At 39.5% G+C, this 19,263-nt stretch overlaps 1 protein-coding gene across 6 annotated transcripts in view; it reads right to left on the bottom strand.

Moving 5' to 3' along the window:
* Nucleotides 1-3,769: 3,769 nt before the first annotated feature.
* LOC138763761 (excitatory amino acid transporter 5) overlaps nt 3,770-19,263 on the bottom strand; it is a 32,910-nt gene continuing 17,416 nt past the window's right edge. For 2 of the 6 annotated variants that reach the window (XM_069938467.1, XM_069938471.1), the window contains 3 exons: nt 15,828-15,962; nt 15,564-15,663; nt 5,201-8,354 (listed from right to left, as the gene is read on the bottom strand). In XM_069938467.1, the coding sequence (XP_069794568.1) occupies nt 8,145-8,354; nt 15,564-15,663; nt 15,828-15,962 (445 nt within the window). In that variant the 3' untranslated portion in view covers nt 5,201-8,144. Of the gene's footprint in view, nt 3,844-4,324; nt 4,485-5,200; nt 8,355-11,405; nt 11,539-15,563; nt 15,664-15,827; nt 15,963-19,263 lie in introns of those variants that run through there. The other 4 variants (XR_011357770.1, XM_069938468.1, XM_069938470.1 and 1 more) reach the window with 4 other exon arrangements.

Below are 19,263 nucleotides of genomic sequence, written 5' to 3'. Positions count from 1 at the left end.
AAAACTACTATTTATAATAGTGAAAAAGGGTTCAAACGTAATGGTACCTAATACTTCTCATGGAGCATTTTTAAGTGTAAAGTTCTGTGAGAGGAATGGAGCGGAGGCAATGAGAAAATGGTGCAACAAAAGGGCTGGTTCGTTGCAGCAAGCGACTTTTTAAAATGTGTTTTGAATTCGAGACTGTTCCAAATTCTTTACCTATCCAAGGCCCTTGAGATTAAGTACTCATCTGATTAGTGGAGCTCCTGCAAAAGACAAGAAACAACACCATCCAGCAGTCTGCTGGGGCAGCATCTTATCGAATCAATGGAAATCCTTTGAAGAGACTGCTGCAACGTGGAGAAATGTTTCCTCATGGGAACTACTGTCAATATGGTCTAATACATGGGCTGCATGGTTAGCGTAATGCTGTTACAGCACCAGTGAGCCAGATTTCAATTCGGTGTTAAAGAATTTGTCGTTCTCCCCATGACCTGCATGGGTTTTCTCCGGGAGCTCCACTTTCATTCCACCCTCCAAAATCAAACAGGGTTGGTAAGTTAACTAGGTGTATCATAAAATGTGGAAAAAAATACAGGTTATTCCTCATGCCAACGTGGCAAGCCACATAGGAAAATAGTTTTAATTTTTTAAAAATCTTGAACGATACAAAGTAGAAGGCCTTTCCAGCCCATGAAACCCAATTAACCTACCAACTCTATACACTTTGGAGGGTGGTAGAAAACCTAGCACCTGAAAAAAACTCACCCAGGTCACAGGGAGAATGTAGAAACTCCTTACAGACAGCATTGCATCTGGGTCATTGGTGCTGTAATAGGGTTACACTAACTGTATCGCCCCATTACCTTTTGCCATTCAACAATTGGAAGTCAAATTTCTCCAGCACGGAGTTCAGATTCATGGGGAGACTTTGAATGAGTATCCTGCCTGGAGTTTACCCAGTCCAGCTGTATGTAGCTGCTCTCACAGATATTGGGCAGCAAAGTCGCAAGAGCAAATAAACCTCAGGAAACTGCGGATACATGCTGCCCTTTTACATTATGTCAGGTAGTGACAGAAAGCAGAGGTGTAACTTTATGTCCTGTCAAGGGCTATCATTACATTTAACAATATTCAAATGACTCTGACGTTCATGGACATAAAAATACAAGTACAGCTGATATTAAAACTTTTAAATAATTAAAAACATTAAAGTAAACTAAATATTGGGGGACAAAGCTTATCTTCCCTGTTACCTAAATTGAAATCCAACCCAACAACAAAGTTTGTCACTCAAAACATCTCCAGCAACAGCCGATATGAATAGGGCTTACTTCATTTTGAATGGCTGAACATTGGCATTTCTCTTTGAAAGATTTCCACCATGACAACCAGGGACTGCAAGTTTAAGAAACTAAATACCTTGGAATTCAGGATTTAAAAAAAAACAAAGTTTAGTACCAGTGTTTTACAATATTGATAAAACTCCTCTAGTTTTCTACTGCCCTTCAGGGAAGGAAGTCTGTCATTCTTTCTTGGCTTTGCCTGAATCAGAATTTGTTGACATAAACATGTCATGAAATTCATTGTTTTGCAGCAGCCCCTAACAGTGCAAACATTTGTATAAACCACCTCACAAAATAAATATAAATAGTGCAAGAGAAAGAAAAAAGACAAAGTAAGGCAGAGACTACAGTTCATTGATTATTCAGGAATCTAATGGTAGCAGGTAAGAAGCTGTCCTTGTGCCACTGAATGCTCATCTTCAGGCTCCTGTACCTTTTTCCTGTGGTAGCAGAGTGAAGAGGGCATGGCCTGGGTGATGGAGGTCCTTGAGAATAGAGGCTGCTTTCTTAAGACATCGGTTCTTGTAGATGTCCTTGATGTTTTCCACGGTACACCTACAGAAGTTTCTGAGAGTCGGTGACATACTGAAACTCCTTAAACTCCTGACAAAGTATAGGCATTGGCAAGCCTTCTTAATTGCATCAACATGAAGGCTCCAGGACAGATCCTCAGAGATATTGACACCCAGGAATTTTTGAAGTCCTTGACCCTCTCCACTGCTGATCTCTCGATGATGACTGGTTCATGTTTTCCTGATTTCCTCCTGAAGACCACGATCATCTTGGTTTTGCGACACCACTCAACTAGCTGATCTTTCTCCCTCCTGTACACTTCTTCATTGATGACTATGATTCTGCCGACAACCACGGTGTCATCAGCAAATTTTTAGATAGCATTTGAATTGTGTCTAGCCACACAGTCATGAGCGTAGAGTGAGTAGAGCAGTAGGCTGAGGACACATCCTTGAGGGACACCTATGTTGATGTTCAGTGAGGAAGAGGAGACATTGTTTCCAATTCATACTGAATGTGGTCTTCTGATGAGGAAGTCAAGGTCCCAGTTGCAGAGGGGGATGCAAAGGCCCAGGGTTTGGTGCTTGTTGATTAGTACTGAGGGAATAATGGTGTTAAAGGCTGACCTGTAGTCTATGAAGAGTAGCTGTATGTATGACTTGTTGTCTGGGTATTCCAGGGCTGAGTATAGAGCCAGTGACATTGCATCTGCACTTGTGCTGGTAGTTGAATTGCAGTGGGGCCATTGTTCAAATAAATATCTGAATATTACTGTAAGTACCCTCGAAAAAGGCCTATCAGGCTTTTTATCAGGTCATTCTGGGAAGGCTTACCTTGCCTACCAGAACTTGGACTTGAGCACTGACTGGAAAACATACATGTGCAACAAAATTTAATTCCTTGCCAAATTTATGTTAATAAAATATATATTTCCCAAAATATGCAAGCCCATTCTAATAAGGAGCTGACATCCAATAAAAAGTACAAATGCACAAACTAAACTTTTTAAAATCACCGGCAGAAGTAGGTTTTGATCATTCCATCTTTATCCAAAGTCAAAGTTTTTTTTTTAAATCGAGTACTTTCAATTCCTGCCCCACTCAACCTTGCTGAGATGCAATAACAAACAGAAAACATCTTAAAATGCTGGAGAGTATCATAAGATAATACTAACCAGTCCCACAATACCCTCAATTATCACTTTGAATTAACTTCATCAGGTCAAATTATCACACTGCATGCGCAAAATCCTGGAATCTCCATTTGACAAGATAGCCACTTTCTTGAATTGTTGCTATTTATCCACTCTTCAAATCAATTTAGAATGAGTAATAAATTCTAGCCTTGCTAGAGAGGACTACACTCAACAAATTGATTATAAAGTAATTTGACCCATTCTACAATGTCGTTTCAAGACTATTCAAACTTTTTGTAGTTGAGGACATATTGCTCTTTTCCTTACAATTGCAGAAATGTCTAATTTTGAACAAACAAAACATCTCTGACAAAAGGTTAATATAAAATTGTCACTTTTCAACTTATTGCCAATTACTTTTGCAGCTGGACCTACACACTTATGGCAACAAAATCCAGTTGCGAAATCAATGTTTTACATTTATTTTTTTATTTCTATTGTTGTCTGCAGGACCAGTAAAAATAGAATGCATGTGATGAGCAATCAGTTCCAATTAAAATCAAAACAACTTGACCACAGGACAAAACTTGCTTGTAAAAGAGGATTGAGGTTGTATATCAAAAATGCCAATGCCAATCCAAATAAAACTAAAAAAAAATGTGTACTTTAGTCTCTGGAATTATTTATTTACATAATATATAAATTTACCTTAAAAGGTAGGGGTAGAACCTGGGAAATAGTACATTGCCAGTCTAAAACTACAAACATAGGATATGACTCACCATCTTATATGGCACACATTATATTTGACGTGTTGTCTTTATGTCTATGGTAGAGTGCCACACAAATCCCTAAAAAAGCAGCACACTGTAGAGCAAGAGGGGAAAATTATGCTGTTATTGGATAATAAAGAAATGAAACCTGGCATTTAATGGAAAACATTATTTAAATTTATTTCAAAATACACGCTTGAGGCATAAACTCGTCTTCTGAAAATTAGAATGGAAGAGACAAATAGGCTTTAGATTTATAAATTTATATTTGTGGTTATTGTAATTATTAATCTTAATTTACTCCAATTTTATTTTTGCACATAGGATGCAAAGGAAATTGGAAAAACCTACTCTAAAATTAGACTTTAGTGGCTAATTTATTCTCTAGCTCTTCCATTTGTGAGAGAAGACTAATGTACATTTTGTCACAGCCCAAGAAGTTGAAGGGAAATATCACATTCACACAAAACACAATGCATGGACTTTATTTCATTTTAAGAATAAATGCTCAAATGCTTCCATCGGAAAAATAAACTTCCATTTTGCAACACATTGCATGCAATAAAATGACTATTTGAAGTACCTGTATTTTACTTTCTTTCGAAGACAATTGAGTAACAAACCAAAAGGAACTGTGTAAAGAGTTTCAACTGCCTGGGAAATGTAGTAAGTTGCCATTCTTCATTTTCATGTCTGGTTGAAATTACAATTTATCATCTTCATGAAGACAAATACCTGTTAAAAATCTGGATTTCATTGACAGATAACTTGTACTTAGCATTTGGATAATTCTGCAAATATTCCAATAAAGTCGATTATAAAATATTATAAGAGTAACATGAGATGCCTGATCTTTACATCTGCAAATCACTGATATATTAGTGTAGTGAATGCCACTTGCAGAATTAAACAAAGTGCACATATTTTATGAGAAGCTTAATTTATTCTCAGCCAAATAAGGATGAATAATTTGATTGTACATCAATGGTTTCATCTCAACATTGATTTAATTATCATTTTTGAAGCAAAGGGTCAATTAGCTTTTTCTTTTTAAAATATCTATCGAAATTAATAAAAAAATATACAAACATATTAATCCAATACATAGGGTGAAATATAAGACAGTTAATTTGTACTTCTCAAATAATACCTTAAACATGCAAGGTATAAATTGGGTGTTACCCTTCTCGATCAAACCCATTTTCAAAACATTTCCAAAAAAAAAGAAAAACAGGAAAAAAGGACCCTCCCCCCCCCCCATTAATCAAACCCCTCCCTCTAAACAAGTTAACTTGCATATTTTCCACAAAGACCCATGAAAGCTGACAGGAAGTTCAAAACTAGATTATTTTCTTCATTTATATACAACAGTTATCCTTAAATAAAATAGATTTGCCTGACTGTAAAATTTTCTACATGCCTAAACAACGATAAACTAACATCAGATACGATCAGTTTCAGGCTTTGGTCTTTATTAATTGAAAATGCAGTATAACTAATGGATGATGTGAAAAGTGCATCACAACAGGAATATCAATACAAAAAGAATTACATTTGATTACACGGCCATCGATTTACAATTGCCGACTCCTTTCTCAGTGTTGTGTTAATAGAAACAAAAATTTGAAATAACGAGCTTCCTTCAATATAGATATTTCTGCTTAATCATGTTAGTACCTCAATATTGTAGTACAGCTTTGTGGCTCATAAAAAGAATGACAAGAAGAATATATTTGAAAAGACTAAACATGAAAGCAAAAAAAATCTGCTGGAGAAACTCTGCAGGACCAGCAGCATCAGTAGGAGAAACTAATGCTGCTTGACATAGAAACATAGAAGATAGGAGCAGGAGTAGGTCATTCGACCCTTCGAGCCTGCTCCGCCATTCAACGAGATCATGGCTGATCTTAAAGTTCAGTACCCCGTCCTCGCCTTCTCTCCGTAACCTTTAATACCCTTATACTGAAGAAATATATCTAATTCCCTCTAAAATATATTTAATGAACCTGCCTCTACTGCCCTCTGTGGCAATGAATTCCACAGATTCACCACCCTCTGGGTAAAGAAATTCCTCCTCATCTCGGTCCTATCATTGGAAACATCCCATCTGCATCCACTCTGTCCAGTCCTGCCAGAATTTTATAGGTCTCTATGAGATCCCCTCTCAATCTTCTAAACTCCAGCGAGTACAATCCAAATTTGCGCAATCTTTCCTCATAAGTCATTCCTGCCATTCCAGGTATCAGCCTGGTGAATCACCTCTGCATTCCCTCCATTGCAAGAACATCCTTCCTTAGATAAGGTGACCAAAACTGCACACAATACTCCAGGTGGGGTCTCACCAAGGCCCTGTACAGCTGCAGTAAGGTATCCTTGTTCCTATACTCAAACCCTCTTGATATGAAGGCCAACATACCATTTGCCTTTGTAACCTCCTGCTGTACCTGCATGCTCGCCTTCAGAGACTGGTTTACAAGTACCCCTAGGTCTCTCTGCACTTCCCCATTTCTTAATCTATTGCCATTCAAATAGAAATCTGCCCTCCGGTTTGTATTACCAAAGTGGATAACCTTACATTTATCCACATTGTAGTGCATTTGCCATGTATCTGTCCTGTCCCTCAATTTATCCAAATCATACTGGAGGTTCCTGACCCCCTCTTCCGTGCACACAACCCCTCCTAGCTTAGTGTCATCTGACCTCCTGTGTTGCTTCAGCAGATCATTTATTATTTGAAGAAAGCTTAGGGATGTTGTTGAAGGATATTGGGATAGAGAAGATCATTGAATTCTGCAAGGTGCACAATTCCTTGCCTACTAGCAACTTTAAAGCCTTATACTAAGGTTAAGTCTGATTCATAATCCAATATAAAGGAACACTAAAAATGAATTACCATCCATTTCTATACCTTCTGGATTGCATACTAATCACTTCAAATCTTCTGTGAAGTAGGAAGCAACCTTGTACAAGTACTGTCATACCAAACATATATTTTCCTCTCAACTTAATAAAAGTGCTTACTGTTTTGCTTTCTCCTTCTAAGAACTCAAAGCCACAGGACTTCTCATGATCTTATTTTTATACAGGTACACGATCCTTTATACAGACATCTAAAATCTGGAAAGCTCCAAAATCTGGCAAGTGGGGAGAGAGACGGCAGCGCGAGTCGAGCGGGTGGGGGGGGTGGGGGAGGGGGGAGACCGGCTGCACGAGTCAGGTGGACAAGGAGGGGAGACCGGCAGTGCAAGTCGGGCAGGCGAGGGGGGGGGGCGACTGGCAGTGCGAGTCGGGCAGGCGAGGGACCGGCAGTGCGAGTCGGGCAGGCGAAGGACCAGCAGCGTGAGTCACGTGAGCGAGGGGGGGGTGGGGGGAGACGGCAGGGCAACTGGAAGGGGGTGGGGGTGGATACGGCAGTTTAAATCTGGCTTTCTGAAATCTGAAATTCAAAACACAATGTCCCCTAAGGGTTCCGGATAAAGGATCGTGTACCTGTACTACAATAAACAGCCTTTTAAAACCTGACTTTTCTCCTTACAGTAAAAGGTTTTGACTTCATTTCTCAGAACCTTTGAGATTAATAGGCTAGGCTGAAAGAAGCTGGCATGCATCAGGATTCTGGCTAGAGGTACTGATAAAAGGATTTTAAGTGAATAGATTTTTAAATAATGCTAGCATATTAAATTTAACAGCTTAGAGATTAAAGCCAGAACATTTAGGTTCTGGGAATACTGATTAAAATTCAGGAAAAATGTCTCTTCCAATATCTTAACACTTAAAACAATGGAAGTTTGTTAAAATCTTTGTAAATTTGTGTGCATGCCAGGCTGTGGGAATATTTGAAGAGACGCATGAAAGATTGCAGATGCTGTAATCTGGAGCAAATCCATCCAGCTAAGAAAGAAAAAAGTAAGTTTTTGCAAGGTTTGGCCAAATAGTCAGCCATAATCAGCAGTACTTTTATCTTGTCCCTTATTTACCAAAACATCATACAGGAAGATCTTGCATGTTTGTTGAATCCATTGGATGGAGTGTTAACAAATCTTGGGAAAAGTGGTGAACAAAAAGAAGTATTGACAATGACAAACAGGTTTAATTATCTTATAGATACAGGTGAAACAAATGCAAGTATATACACTCTTAAGTTATTCTGCTGAATTCTTTATAAAATAACTTAAAAGAGTAATATCACTTTATATTGACTAAACAAATTTGAGAACTTAATGTTGTTCAGAAAAGAATAGTAATTCACAACCAGTTTGACCTGTGGACACGTTCAGCATTGCCATCAATTCCACTTTAACTTTGCATCTGAGTATATAACATTTGCACCTGTGAGGTAGTCTTACATTTTACCATCATGGCATGATGCACTCCCATTGAGATGCAATCTGCTGATTATACTTTGGTCTCCAATTCATCTATTTCAATGGTGCAATGATCTTTTTTGGTTCTGGGACCCAGCTCCATTTGTACATTATGGGATTCATCCGTGACACCCACATAGAGTTGATTATCTGCGTTATTCACATCATTTGTACATCCATTTCTTTGATAAGTCATGATCTGATTAATACTTCCGGGCTTTGTTTCACGAATCAGTGGAACCTAAATAGGAAAACATAGTGAGCGAAGTAGAGAACTTGATAAATAATGGGCAAAATATATTGTTCAGTGCAACTAACATGTCAAGATTCAAAACCATAGGGTATATTTTTTCGCCACCCCTACTGAGTAGTCATCTGATTATTTGAATTACCAACCATTACTACACCTTCTGGTTTGCATACTAACGAAATTAAGGATTAGACAAAAGAGGAAAATTTATTCCTAATAAATTTATTCTCAGGTGTTAAATCACAGTTCTTAAGGAGGGAAGAGGTAACACGTGGCATTTCAAATAGTGGGAGAAATTCAGAACAATTAATCAGCTGTCATAATTAAAAAGAAATTATCATATTGATTTGAAAGGCACAAAAAAAAATTGATGCTGGAAATCAGACCTAAAAGCAGAAAATACTGCAAATGCAGATCCAGCAGAATCTGTAGAAAGAAATGCAGAATTAATGTTTAAGGGCAGTGTTCCCCTGAAGGAACTTCCACCAGTAATCTCCATTTTTCTTTTCACAGTTGTTGCTTCAGCTGCTGAGTACTAAGCTCTTTCTGATTGTATTTACTGTGCTCTGCATAATGTTTGGGACAAAGACACTTTTCTTTCCTTTATTTGCCCTTGTGTTCCACAGTTTTAAATTTGTAATCAAACAATTCACATGTGATTAAAGCACACATTCCAGATTTTATTCAAGGGTATTTGTATACATTTTGGTTTGATCATGTAGACATTAGGCACCTTTTATACATAATTCCCCCATTTCAGGGCAGCATAACATTTGGGACATTTGGCTTCACAGGTGTTTGTGAGTACTCAGGTTTATTTAATTGCTTCATTGATGCAGGTACAAGAGAGCTGGGCTTGCTTCCAAACCTTTAATCACTTTTGTAGTCTGTAGTTGTCATTTTTCAACATGAGGACCAGAGTTGTGCCAATGAAAGTGAAAGAAGCCATTATGAGGCTGAAAAACAAGAATCAACAGTTTGAAACATCATCAAGAAGAAAGAGTGCATTGGTAATCTCAGTAATGCCAAAGGGACTAGTAGGCCAGGAAAGATCTCCTCCGCTGTTGACAGGAGAATTCTCATCATAATGAAGAAAAATCCCTAAAGGCCTATCGGACAGATCAGAAACACTCTTCAGGAGACAGGTGGAGACGTGTCAATGACTACTATCCGCAGAAGTCTTCATGAACAGAAATACAGAGGCTACACTGCAAAATGCAAACAACTAGTTAGCTATAGAAACAGGATGGGCAGAACACAGTTTGACAAGAAGTGTTTATAAAAGAACCTGCAGAATTCTGGAAAAAGCTCTTATGGACAGATGAAACCAAGATTAACCTGCATCAGAGTGATGGCAAGAGCAAAGTGTGGAGGCATAAAAGAACTGCCCAAGATCCAAAGCATATCACCTCATCTGTGAAACATGGTGGTGGAGGGGTTGGTGTTAGAGCCTGGGCATGTCTGCCTGCCACAGGAACTGGTGCACTTATCTTCATTGATGATGTAACTGCTGATGGCAATAGCAAAATGAATTCTGAAATGTACAGAAACATCTTACCTGCTCAAGTTCAAGCAAATGCCTCCAAACTCATTGGATGATGTTTCATCCTACAGCGAGACAATGGTCCCAAACATACTGCTAAGCAACAAAGGAGTTTTTCATAACTAAAATTTGGAAAATTTTGAATTGCCAAGTTGGTCACCCAATCTAAATCCAATTGAACATGCCTTCCATATGCTGAAGAGAAAACTTAAGGGGACAAGCCTGAAACATGCAGGAGCTGAAGATGGCTGCAGTAGAGGCCTGACATAGCATCACCAGAGAAGGAGCTCAACACTTAGTGATATTTATGAATCACAGACTTCAAGCAGTCATTGCATGCAAGGGATATGAAACAAACTACTAAACGTGACTTCTTTAATATAACATACCTTTGCTATGTCCCCACAGGTGCCCTGAAATGAGGGGACTATGTTTAAAAAATGCTGTAATTTCTACATGGTCAAACCAAAATGTATACAAATAACCTTGAATAAAATCTGGAATCTGCACTTTAATTATAAATCTAAAACTTTTGAGCTCAGTGGCAAATAAAGGAAAAAAGTGTCTGTCTCAAACATTATGGAGGGCATTGTATAAATGCAATTTTTTACAACTACTTTTAATCATTGCTGTCCCAAGGATAAATTTTACTATAATTTGGATAAATGAGACTGTAGATCAGTCCATCAACAAATTTGAAGTGTCCAGCACATTTCAACTTTAATGGATTGCCATAAGCATGCAGGTTACATCCAAAGCAATACCTAAGTACACTGGAGAAACTTAGAAGGGCACACAGTATCCATAGGAAGTAAAAGGTAACCAATGTTTTGGGACTGAGCACTGTGTCAGGATTAAGGAAAAACAGGCTTGAATAAAAAGTAAGGGGAGGAGGAGAGAAAGGAGGAGGAGCATAACCAAATAGGTCATTGGTAATAGGTGTATACAGGTGGGTAGGAGAAAGCTAAGAAGAGATCGGAGAGAGGGCAGAGGGCTAAGAAAGGCCCAATGCATGCTTCATAAAAACTTGCACTCTGTAGGAATATTTCTATACTCCGATACACCCACTTATGTAGAACTTATGTATATATCCATAGATTTTTGCATCCATTAAATGTAATGGATGCTAACATGTCTCTCATTTTTCTTAGAATTACTAGTCTTCACTGCAAGATTTTAAGTCTGTGAAAAGTTATAAATCTGAAAGTCAAAATTACAAGATGGTGAAAGTTCCTGTATCAGGACGGCCCTTCATTGTATCAGATTGTTGGTAGATTAAGGGGAAATACCTTCTAAATTAAGAGTTAGCTATCGCAACCAAAGATCCCCTGGTTAATTAGGGAAACTCCAAAAAACTTGATGTAAATTCAATTCTATTCATATCAATATAAAATCAGACAAAACTGAGTTGTTAGACGTTAGTAAAGGTTACAAGGTCTTCATATCCATCAAGAGTTACTGAATGGGTGAATTATGAAGGAGCATTTTACTTGCCATGGACATTGGCAAAAAAAATGGCGGCGCTGCCAGAGCTGCTGGTGTGGACCCACGGAGAGCAGGGACACAGCACTTCCTCATGTGGTTCAACTGCCCCATCTGATTGTCTTCAGCTCTGTACAGGCTTTAAACAGCCTGTTAAAGAAGTCAACAGTGTTTAATTTAAAATCTTACGACCGTGGGTTCTGGGCACAAGATGGTGGTGCCTATGTTCCACAGCAGCCTCGAAGGGTTGCCGACTCCTGGGAAGCAGAGGACTGGTGCAGGGCAGAAGGAGAAGCAGAGGAGACAACCCATGGGTAGGGACCTCAGTGGCAGATCAGTGAGGGGCTCTGAAGCTCAAGAGCACACAGGCAGCAGGCTGTTGGTGTCTCGAGGCGAGGAGCCCACGCAGGCTTGTGGGCTGCTGACGATTGCAGTCAAGGGACTTGCACCTGGCTGTGGATTGCTGGAGAGTGATCAGAGACTGGCTGAACGGGTACCAAGTATCAGAACCAGGATGCGAGAGGGTGACAAGAGTGCTGAGGGCTTCCTGATTATGTCAAAGATTTAGATCCGGAGCTCAGATTGCCGATTGTTTGAACAAAAGTCTGTGTGGCTGCAGAAGCGCTTAAGGTGAATCCATGGCACTCTGTGACTCTGCGAGGACTCTCGTTTGCATCTCTTTCTCTGACTGTAAGGGGTGATGGGCAATTTCTGCTGATGGCAAATTTTGTCTGCCTTATAGTAGACTAAAGGAAATTTTGCATAATATTACAATTTCTGTTTTATTACATAACAATAAAAGAATCTTGACGTGCTGTGTTTCTCCAGTACTTTTATGTACTCCACATACACCTAATTATTTTGTTCTTGGTGTCAGCTTCAATAGCAAGGAAAACTAGACAGTGTCTATAACAGACAAACAATCTATTAACATTTTTAAAGAAGAAATCTGTAAAATGAACTCCACAATATTTACGTAGAATCAACTTGCTGAACAGATTGAACCTCTAATCACAAGAGAAGAATAAAAGGTGATGGTACTGAAACAGAAGATTCTGAGGTTGATTGACGCGGTACATGTGAGAGAATGTTTCATTTCATGGGAATTTCTGGATCGGACGTATGGATCAGGATAAGGGAATATCCATTTATAGCAGAAAAGAGGAATTCTCTTTCTCAAAAGGCCACAGTCTCTAAATATAGTCATGTATTCTAGAACTTTGAGAAAACATGTATGAACAGTATGTGGAGATGAAGGGAACCTACTGGTAAAGAAGGACATATGTAAACTAACTGAAAAGAAAAAAAATCTGTAAAACAAGGTTTAATTTTTTTGGGCAAGGGCCAAGAGACATTGATTCATATAGAGCAATCAGAAGATGCTGTTTCCTCTCCCTTCTCAGGAATTAAAAAAAATGTAATTTCTAAATTCTCCTAGTTTAAGATGAAAGTTTTGAAATATGAATTCTGTTTCTCCCATCACAGATGCTGTTTGATCTGCTCTCCATTTCCAAGAGTTTATCTTTGTACTGCAATTGTTTTCTGTGAAATGATTCACATGGAGAGGAGAGTCTGGTTCCAGTGCCAATACAAAGAGTTTCATTTTCATTGAGCACTGATTTCATATAATTCAATGTGTCAATGAACTCCCAATCCTGACAGGATGGTTTTCAGCTCTAATTAGCTTGTGCGAGCTCCTGTCTAACCTAATTAACTCAGGCTGAGAATAAATGTGGAAATTCATCAGAGCATTTGATTTAATGTTTAGTTTCACTCGTGTCAAATCACTGTTTTGTTCAAATTGCTTTCCATCTTTAGTAAAAGGAGAGGAATCTCTCATTAAATCTTTCACTATTTTTTCAATACTTCTGAAATTCTTTCTCACTTCAAATGACTTTAATGCATTTTCACGAGACTACACCAGTATCTCAAAACCATGAAATATTTTGTTCTTCTTGCAGTTTCCAGTATTCCCTCAATTACTACAACCAATGGGTTTTAAAATCAAAGTATGGCAATACATGAATTTTTCTTGTAATTAATTTTAAAAACTTTTTTAATTATATATTTTTTTTTAAGTAATTCCAAATCGGTATTAATTTGGGAAACTAATATTGTTTAAATATAAAACAATCTGGTTATTTCCAACATTAATGCCTGAATTTGCCAGTTTTGTGTCAATAGTCCGTGATATAGACAGCAATATTTGACAATTGCACAGACCCCACAAAATTCAAACTGAAAAATTACTGTCAGAGATACCCTTCATGCTTCAGAGTGCAATGTGGTGTTGGTCACCACAGATGCAATCAACAAATGAGATTTGACACACTCTAATACGAATTTGTATTTTAACAGCTTAACAAGTCAATACAAATTCTAACATCCCATCTAACCTCGTAAACTAATTTTATATTTTGGAATCTCAATCACAGAGGACATTTAAAAATTGCATGAATTTTACGTAAATACAGATTCAGATCTTTATAAGTTAAACAGGAAAGTGTGCAGATATTGATCGGACTGCAATATATGAAAGTGCTGGAGAATCTCAGCAGGTCAGCATCCATAGGAAGTAAAGGGTAACCAACGTTTTGGGACTGAGCTCTTTGCAAAGGTATGAGCAAAAAACAGGCAAGCACCTGAATAAAAAGGTGAGGGGGTGGAGAGGAGAGGATGATGGAAGGGGCAAGGGAAAGAATACAGGCTAACATGTAAGAGGTCATAGGTGGATATGAGTGGGAGGGTAGAAGAGTTGATTGGGGGAGTGGTAATCTTCTGAATAGAGAGGAAAGGGAAGGGAGTGGGGAGTTGGAGCAAAGGAGACAGAGGGAATATTTCCATTTTATGATTGCCCTGTTGTTTCATGCCACTGATCACTAGTATGTGGCAATATGTTCAAAGCCAACACTGAACTGAATGAAGGAGATCTGTATGCTACAGATCAATAATTTTTTTTCGAGGTAGTTCTTTTTTTAGGTCAATGACCATCCTTGCATCATTTGCTGTATTTGCCAGTGTGTTAACCTAAGAATAAGTGTGACAAGCTCCTTCTGTGGACTAATTTACAATCTTGCTCTTTGGTGCTGTCTGTGTGAAGTTTGTACCTTCTTCCTGTTACCATGGGGGTTTCCTCTGAGTGCTTCGGTTTACTCCCACATTCCAAAAAAAGAATTGGGATAACAGGTTAATTGGGAATTGTAAACTGTCCTTAGTGTGAAGGCGAATGGGATCATCAGGAGAATGTTGCAGCAAATTTCTGCAAATAGTGGTTTAACGATTGGAATACTGGAGGCTCAATGAGCTGTTTCCATGCTGTATGACTCCCACTCTAAGCAAAACAACACTCTGAATTAAGCAACACTCCCACTTTGAGCAAAACCTATAAAACCACCATGTGGGAAATCTAGTTATTGCACTCTGTATAAACAAGGGATTTTGGACATTAACAGTAGTTTGTCAAAAATACCATTTTTGATTTGTAATCTTAAACAATTCAGAAGCTAAATATCTATAGAGAAATGAAAATTTTGCCTCACATTGATAAATGGTCCTGGTTACCTTGACGAAGGGAACATGACAAATAAGGAAAATCTGTGAGGGAGAATAGGTGACTATTATGTTGGGAAATAAATATACACACTCTAAATGGAGCTGTTCTCTTTGGAGCAGAGAGATTGAGAGCAGATTTAATGGAGTTAAACAGGTTTGTGATGAGTTTAGATGCTAAACAGAGAAAAGGTGTTCCCTTTGGATGTTCAAGAATTAGAGAGAAAGGAGTACACACTGAGGGGAAAAAGGTCTGAGGAAAAATAACTTTAAAAAAACATAGGTAGTGGTTATGATCTGGAACTCTCAGACTGTAAGGGCAGTTGAAATAGTCACCAGGGACTTTCAGAAAGGAATTCCGTAGGAAAGGAAATTACCTTCAGGGCTTCAGGAAAAGAAAGGGGAAATGAGACTGACAAGATTGCTTTGCAAAGAGCCAGACTTGATAGGCCGTTTGGCCTCCTACGCAGTGATGATAGTTCCCTTTTGCCTTGTAATTCCCTGAAGTTTACATCCTTTTCTTCCAAGATCAATTATTAAACAATGTTAAAAAGAGTTAACAATCAGAGGTAGCCAAGGAATTAAACAGAATTTGAAAACAATAGAAAAAAAAATATTTTTCCTACTTCATCATTTTCCTGGGTAAAATTCTTTCGGCAGATATGAGCCATAATTCCAGCTGCCAGTGCATCTCCCAAGACATTAATCATGGTTCGAAATCTATCCCTTTAAAAGGAACAGCCATTAAATAGTACTATGTCAAAATAATTGTGAGCAAGCCAACCATTTATTTTTTTCTGGAAAAAAGTAATAAAATATTTTATATTGTGATATATATATATATATATATATATATATATATATACATAAAAATTTACATAAAATCTTACAATGCCCAGTCCACAGCAATTATTAGTGTGATGTCATCTGTGGGAAGACCAACCGATGTCAAGACAATAACCATGGTCACCAGGCCAGCTTGTGGAATCCCTGCTGCACCAATACTGGCTGCTGTTGCTGTGATGCTGGAGAAAAACATATAAATAATTTATGTATAGTATTGCTTCTTGCTTTATGTGTGTTTTTTGTCTCCTCTCCTGCCATATCAACAAAGAGATTTACTGTGTACCTTGCATTTCTTGCATTGCAGTTCCAACACCAATTAAAATGGTATCAAAGATTATGCCATTTTCATTTTTTATACACCTCAGCACTCACCTCTGCTCAGCATAGGGCCTCAGCACTGCAGGGATAAAGGTGGCAATGGCAGCCACTGCATTACTTCCCATTAGGTCTGAACATATCCCCAGAAGCCTGTGTGTTCACGAGCTAATTAACCAGAGGGTACTAATGTAACAATAATTTTTGACTTGGATGCTTAATTGACCAATCATCTGCCATAAAATTAGATTTTACTGCCAAAATGAACTTCGACAATAACTCAACAATTGATACAAGTACAAAACTGTAACTGCAGGTGCAGGCCAGTGTGACACAAGACTGCCACAAAGTGAAAATCATTGTGCCAGTTAGAGTGAAAGACCAAGACGGGATTGACCAGCGTCTGGCTTTCCACAAACAAAATCCAATCCAGTAGTTTGTGACAGCAGAAAACGATAAACGATATGAGCCATCCAATAACCAGATGCCAGCACCAAATTCCAACTCCACCATTCCCTCTTCTGCTGCACAAAATACTGGTTGTTCCATAATACAGGCAGCTTGCATCTGCCTGTGCATGAATTATCACCTACGCAGGCCACAAGGTGTTGGATATCAAGATAATTACCTCCTTGATGTTCAGTAGGAAGCTGAGCTGCACAGGCTATGGTCAGCTCTGTGGTCCCCTTGCTTATCTCAGTTCCCCATCACTGAGGAATAATGGAGCTGAAGCCACCTTTTGCTCCGCTTCTGATCATTATTCAGAAACTCCTGATTATAGGACTGGAGAAAAAATCCAAAGCTTGCAGATGTTCTTACTGGCCAGGGGGGTGAGGAGGTGATGAGGGAGAGAGAGGTGCACTAAGAGAAGGGGTGAGAGATGATAATGATACTTCTTCCATCCAAAGTCCAGAAAGTTTAGTTCCTGGGCCTCTGTTCAGTTGGTGGTAGGACTATGGACCAGTGGGTGAGGCTGAGTGGGGTTGTAAGGGATGAGTCAACACATGAGTTGAGGCCATGTGCTTGTCAGAGGTGAGTGCTGAGATGCATAAACCATTTTACCCAACCATTTTAACTCCCCCAACAGTGTCAGCACAGAGAGAGGGGAGAATTTACAAGCATTACCTCCCCAAATAAGGTATTGTGACACCCCTACCCATGCTAGGGTAGCCAGACGTCTGGTTTTAGGCTGGACAGTCCAGCCTTTGAGTAATTTGTCTTCCATCCAGTGCCACTTTGAGCCTGACAATTTGTCCTCCATTTGGGGGTGTAGGGGCAGAAAAGGGGCACTTAACATGTTAAATGCAGCATCCTGGGGTCCTTAGGCCATGTTTCTTCTTGTGCACGTACACTAGTGCCAGCTGACACATGCACAGTGGATTGGTCTATCAGGACCACTAATGTCAATTCCCCCTCCCTCTGATGGAAGTGACACTAGTGGCCCCAGTACTCCAATCCATTGCACATACACCAGCTGGCACTAGTGCAAGAAGAAGCATGGCCGCGCAAGGCCTACCAACCCTAGGACACCACATTTAACATGGTAAGTGGTCCCTTTCTGCCCCTAACCCACCCCCCCCCCCACCCCGCGGTTACCCTGATGTCCCCTGCTAAGTCTTGTTCTGGTGCTGACCCTGTCCCCCAACCATTCCTGCAACAATACATTGGTTCCTGGCCTCGTCCATTGTCAGGGTGAACCCAAACATAAACTGGAGGAACAATTCATTATATCCTCCTGGACAGCCTAATGACATGAACATTGATTTTTTCTAATTTCAGGTTGCCACCACTGCCATCTGGCTTCACAGTTTCCATCTTATCTTTACCTTTTTCTGTTTTCTCCCCTCTCCCTTCCTAATGGTCTCTTCCTCTACCAGCTCCTCTATCTCTCACACCTCTGTCTTATCACAATATCACTGCCTTCCCTATAGTTTTGATAAAGGATCCAGACCCAAAATGATGTTGCCTGACTTGCTGAGTTCCTCCAGCAATTGTTTGTCTGCTTTATTTTCTGGTGGGTTTGGTCTGCCATGATGACTTTGATTACCTCCCACAGTTAAGGTTATAAATTGCACAGATGCAGTCAACAATTTGCATTCTTCAACAAAGAACTGCAAGCTTTGTAAATCCTTCCACATATACACAGATATAAGCTACACTTGGCTGGATCAGCAATGGGAAACCAGCAGGTATATCTCATCTTTATTTTAATGGCCCATCAATCCCCATTTTAGACCAGGTGAAGGGTTTAAAATCCCAGGTAACAGCAGAATCATAGAGATCTACAACATAGAAACAGGCCCTTTGACATCCATAATCTCCTCCACAGTAAAGAATGAGGAAAAGTATTCATTCAAAATCCCACCCATCTCCTCAGGCTTCACACGAAGACAGCATTATTGATCTTTAATTGGGGCTATTCTCTGCCTCATCGATATTTTAATGCTGGAGCTGCTGTAATGGCAGTGCTACCACTGGTGTATTCCTGGGATAATGGAGAGCGGAGACACAGTGCTGCTCCGAAGGCCTGTTAAAGGAGCTGACGGTGTTTTGTAAGTAAAATCCTGCAACCACAGAGGTCTGTGCCCATAATGGTGGTGCCTGTGCTCAGTAGCGGCCATGAGGGGTTACAAACTAAGGGGGAGTAGCAGACCAGCATAGACCATCAAAAATTGGAAAATCCTCCCCCCTCCACCCCCCACACCCCTCGTCATTGAGGAGAGCAGAAAAGACAACCCTACAGGGGTGGTAACCATGCCAGAGGACCAGCAAACGGGTTCAGCTGCTGAATGACCCACACAGCTGTGAGCGACTTGTGGTTGGAGAACTCGCACATGCCATGGACTACTGGAGATTGGCTCATGGGAACTAAGTATAGGAGCAGGATTCTGAAGGCAAGAAGGGGTTCCAAAGGGCTTCGGTTGTTGAAGGCTTCCTGGTCACATCGGAGGTTTGCATCTGGATCTCGGGTTGCCGACAGAATCTGTGCAGCTGCAGAGGCTGTGAGAGTACTAGAGGCAAATCCAGAAACAAATCAGTGTCTCTGAGGGGACTCTCTTCTCTTCCTCTTGTACTGTAAGGGGTGCCAGGCGACAACACAAATAGCGACACTTTATCTGTCTTATGACAGGTAGATGGCAATTTCATGCAATATTACATGTTCTG

Source organism: Narcine bancroftii, chromosome 5 (genome assembly GCF_036971445.1).
Source record: "Narcine bancroftii isolate sNarBan1 chromosome 5, sNarBan1.hap1, whole genome shotgun sequence".
NCBI lineage: Eukaryota > Metazoa > Chordata > Chondrichthyes > Torpediniformes > Narcinidae > Narcine > Narcine bancroftii.
This window is presented reverse-complemented; position numbering and strand designations above follow the sequence as displayed.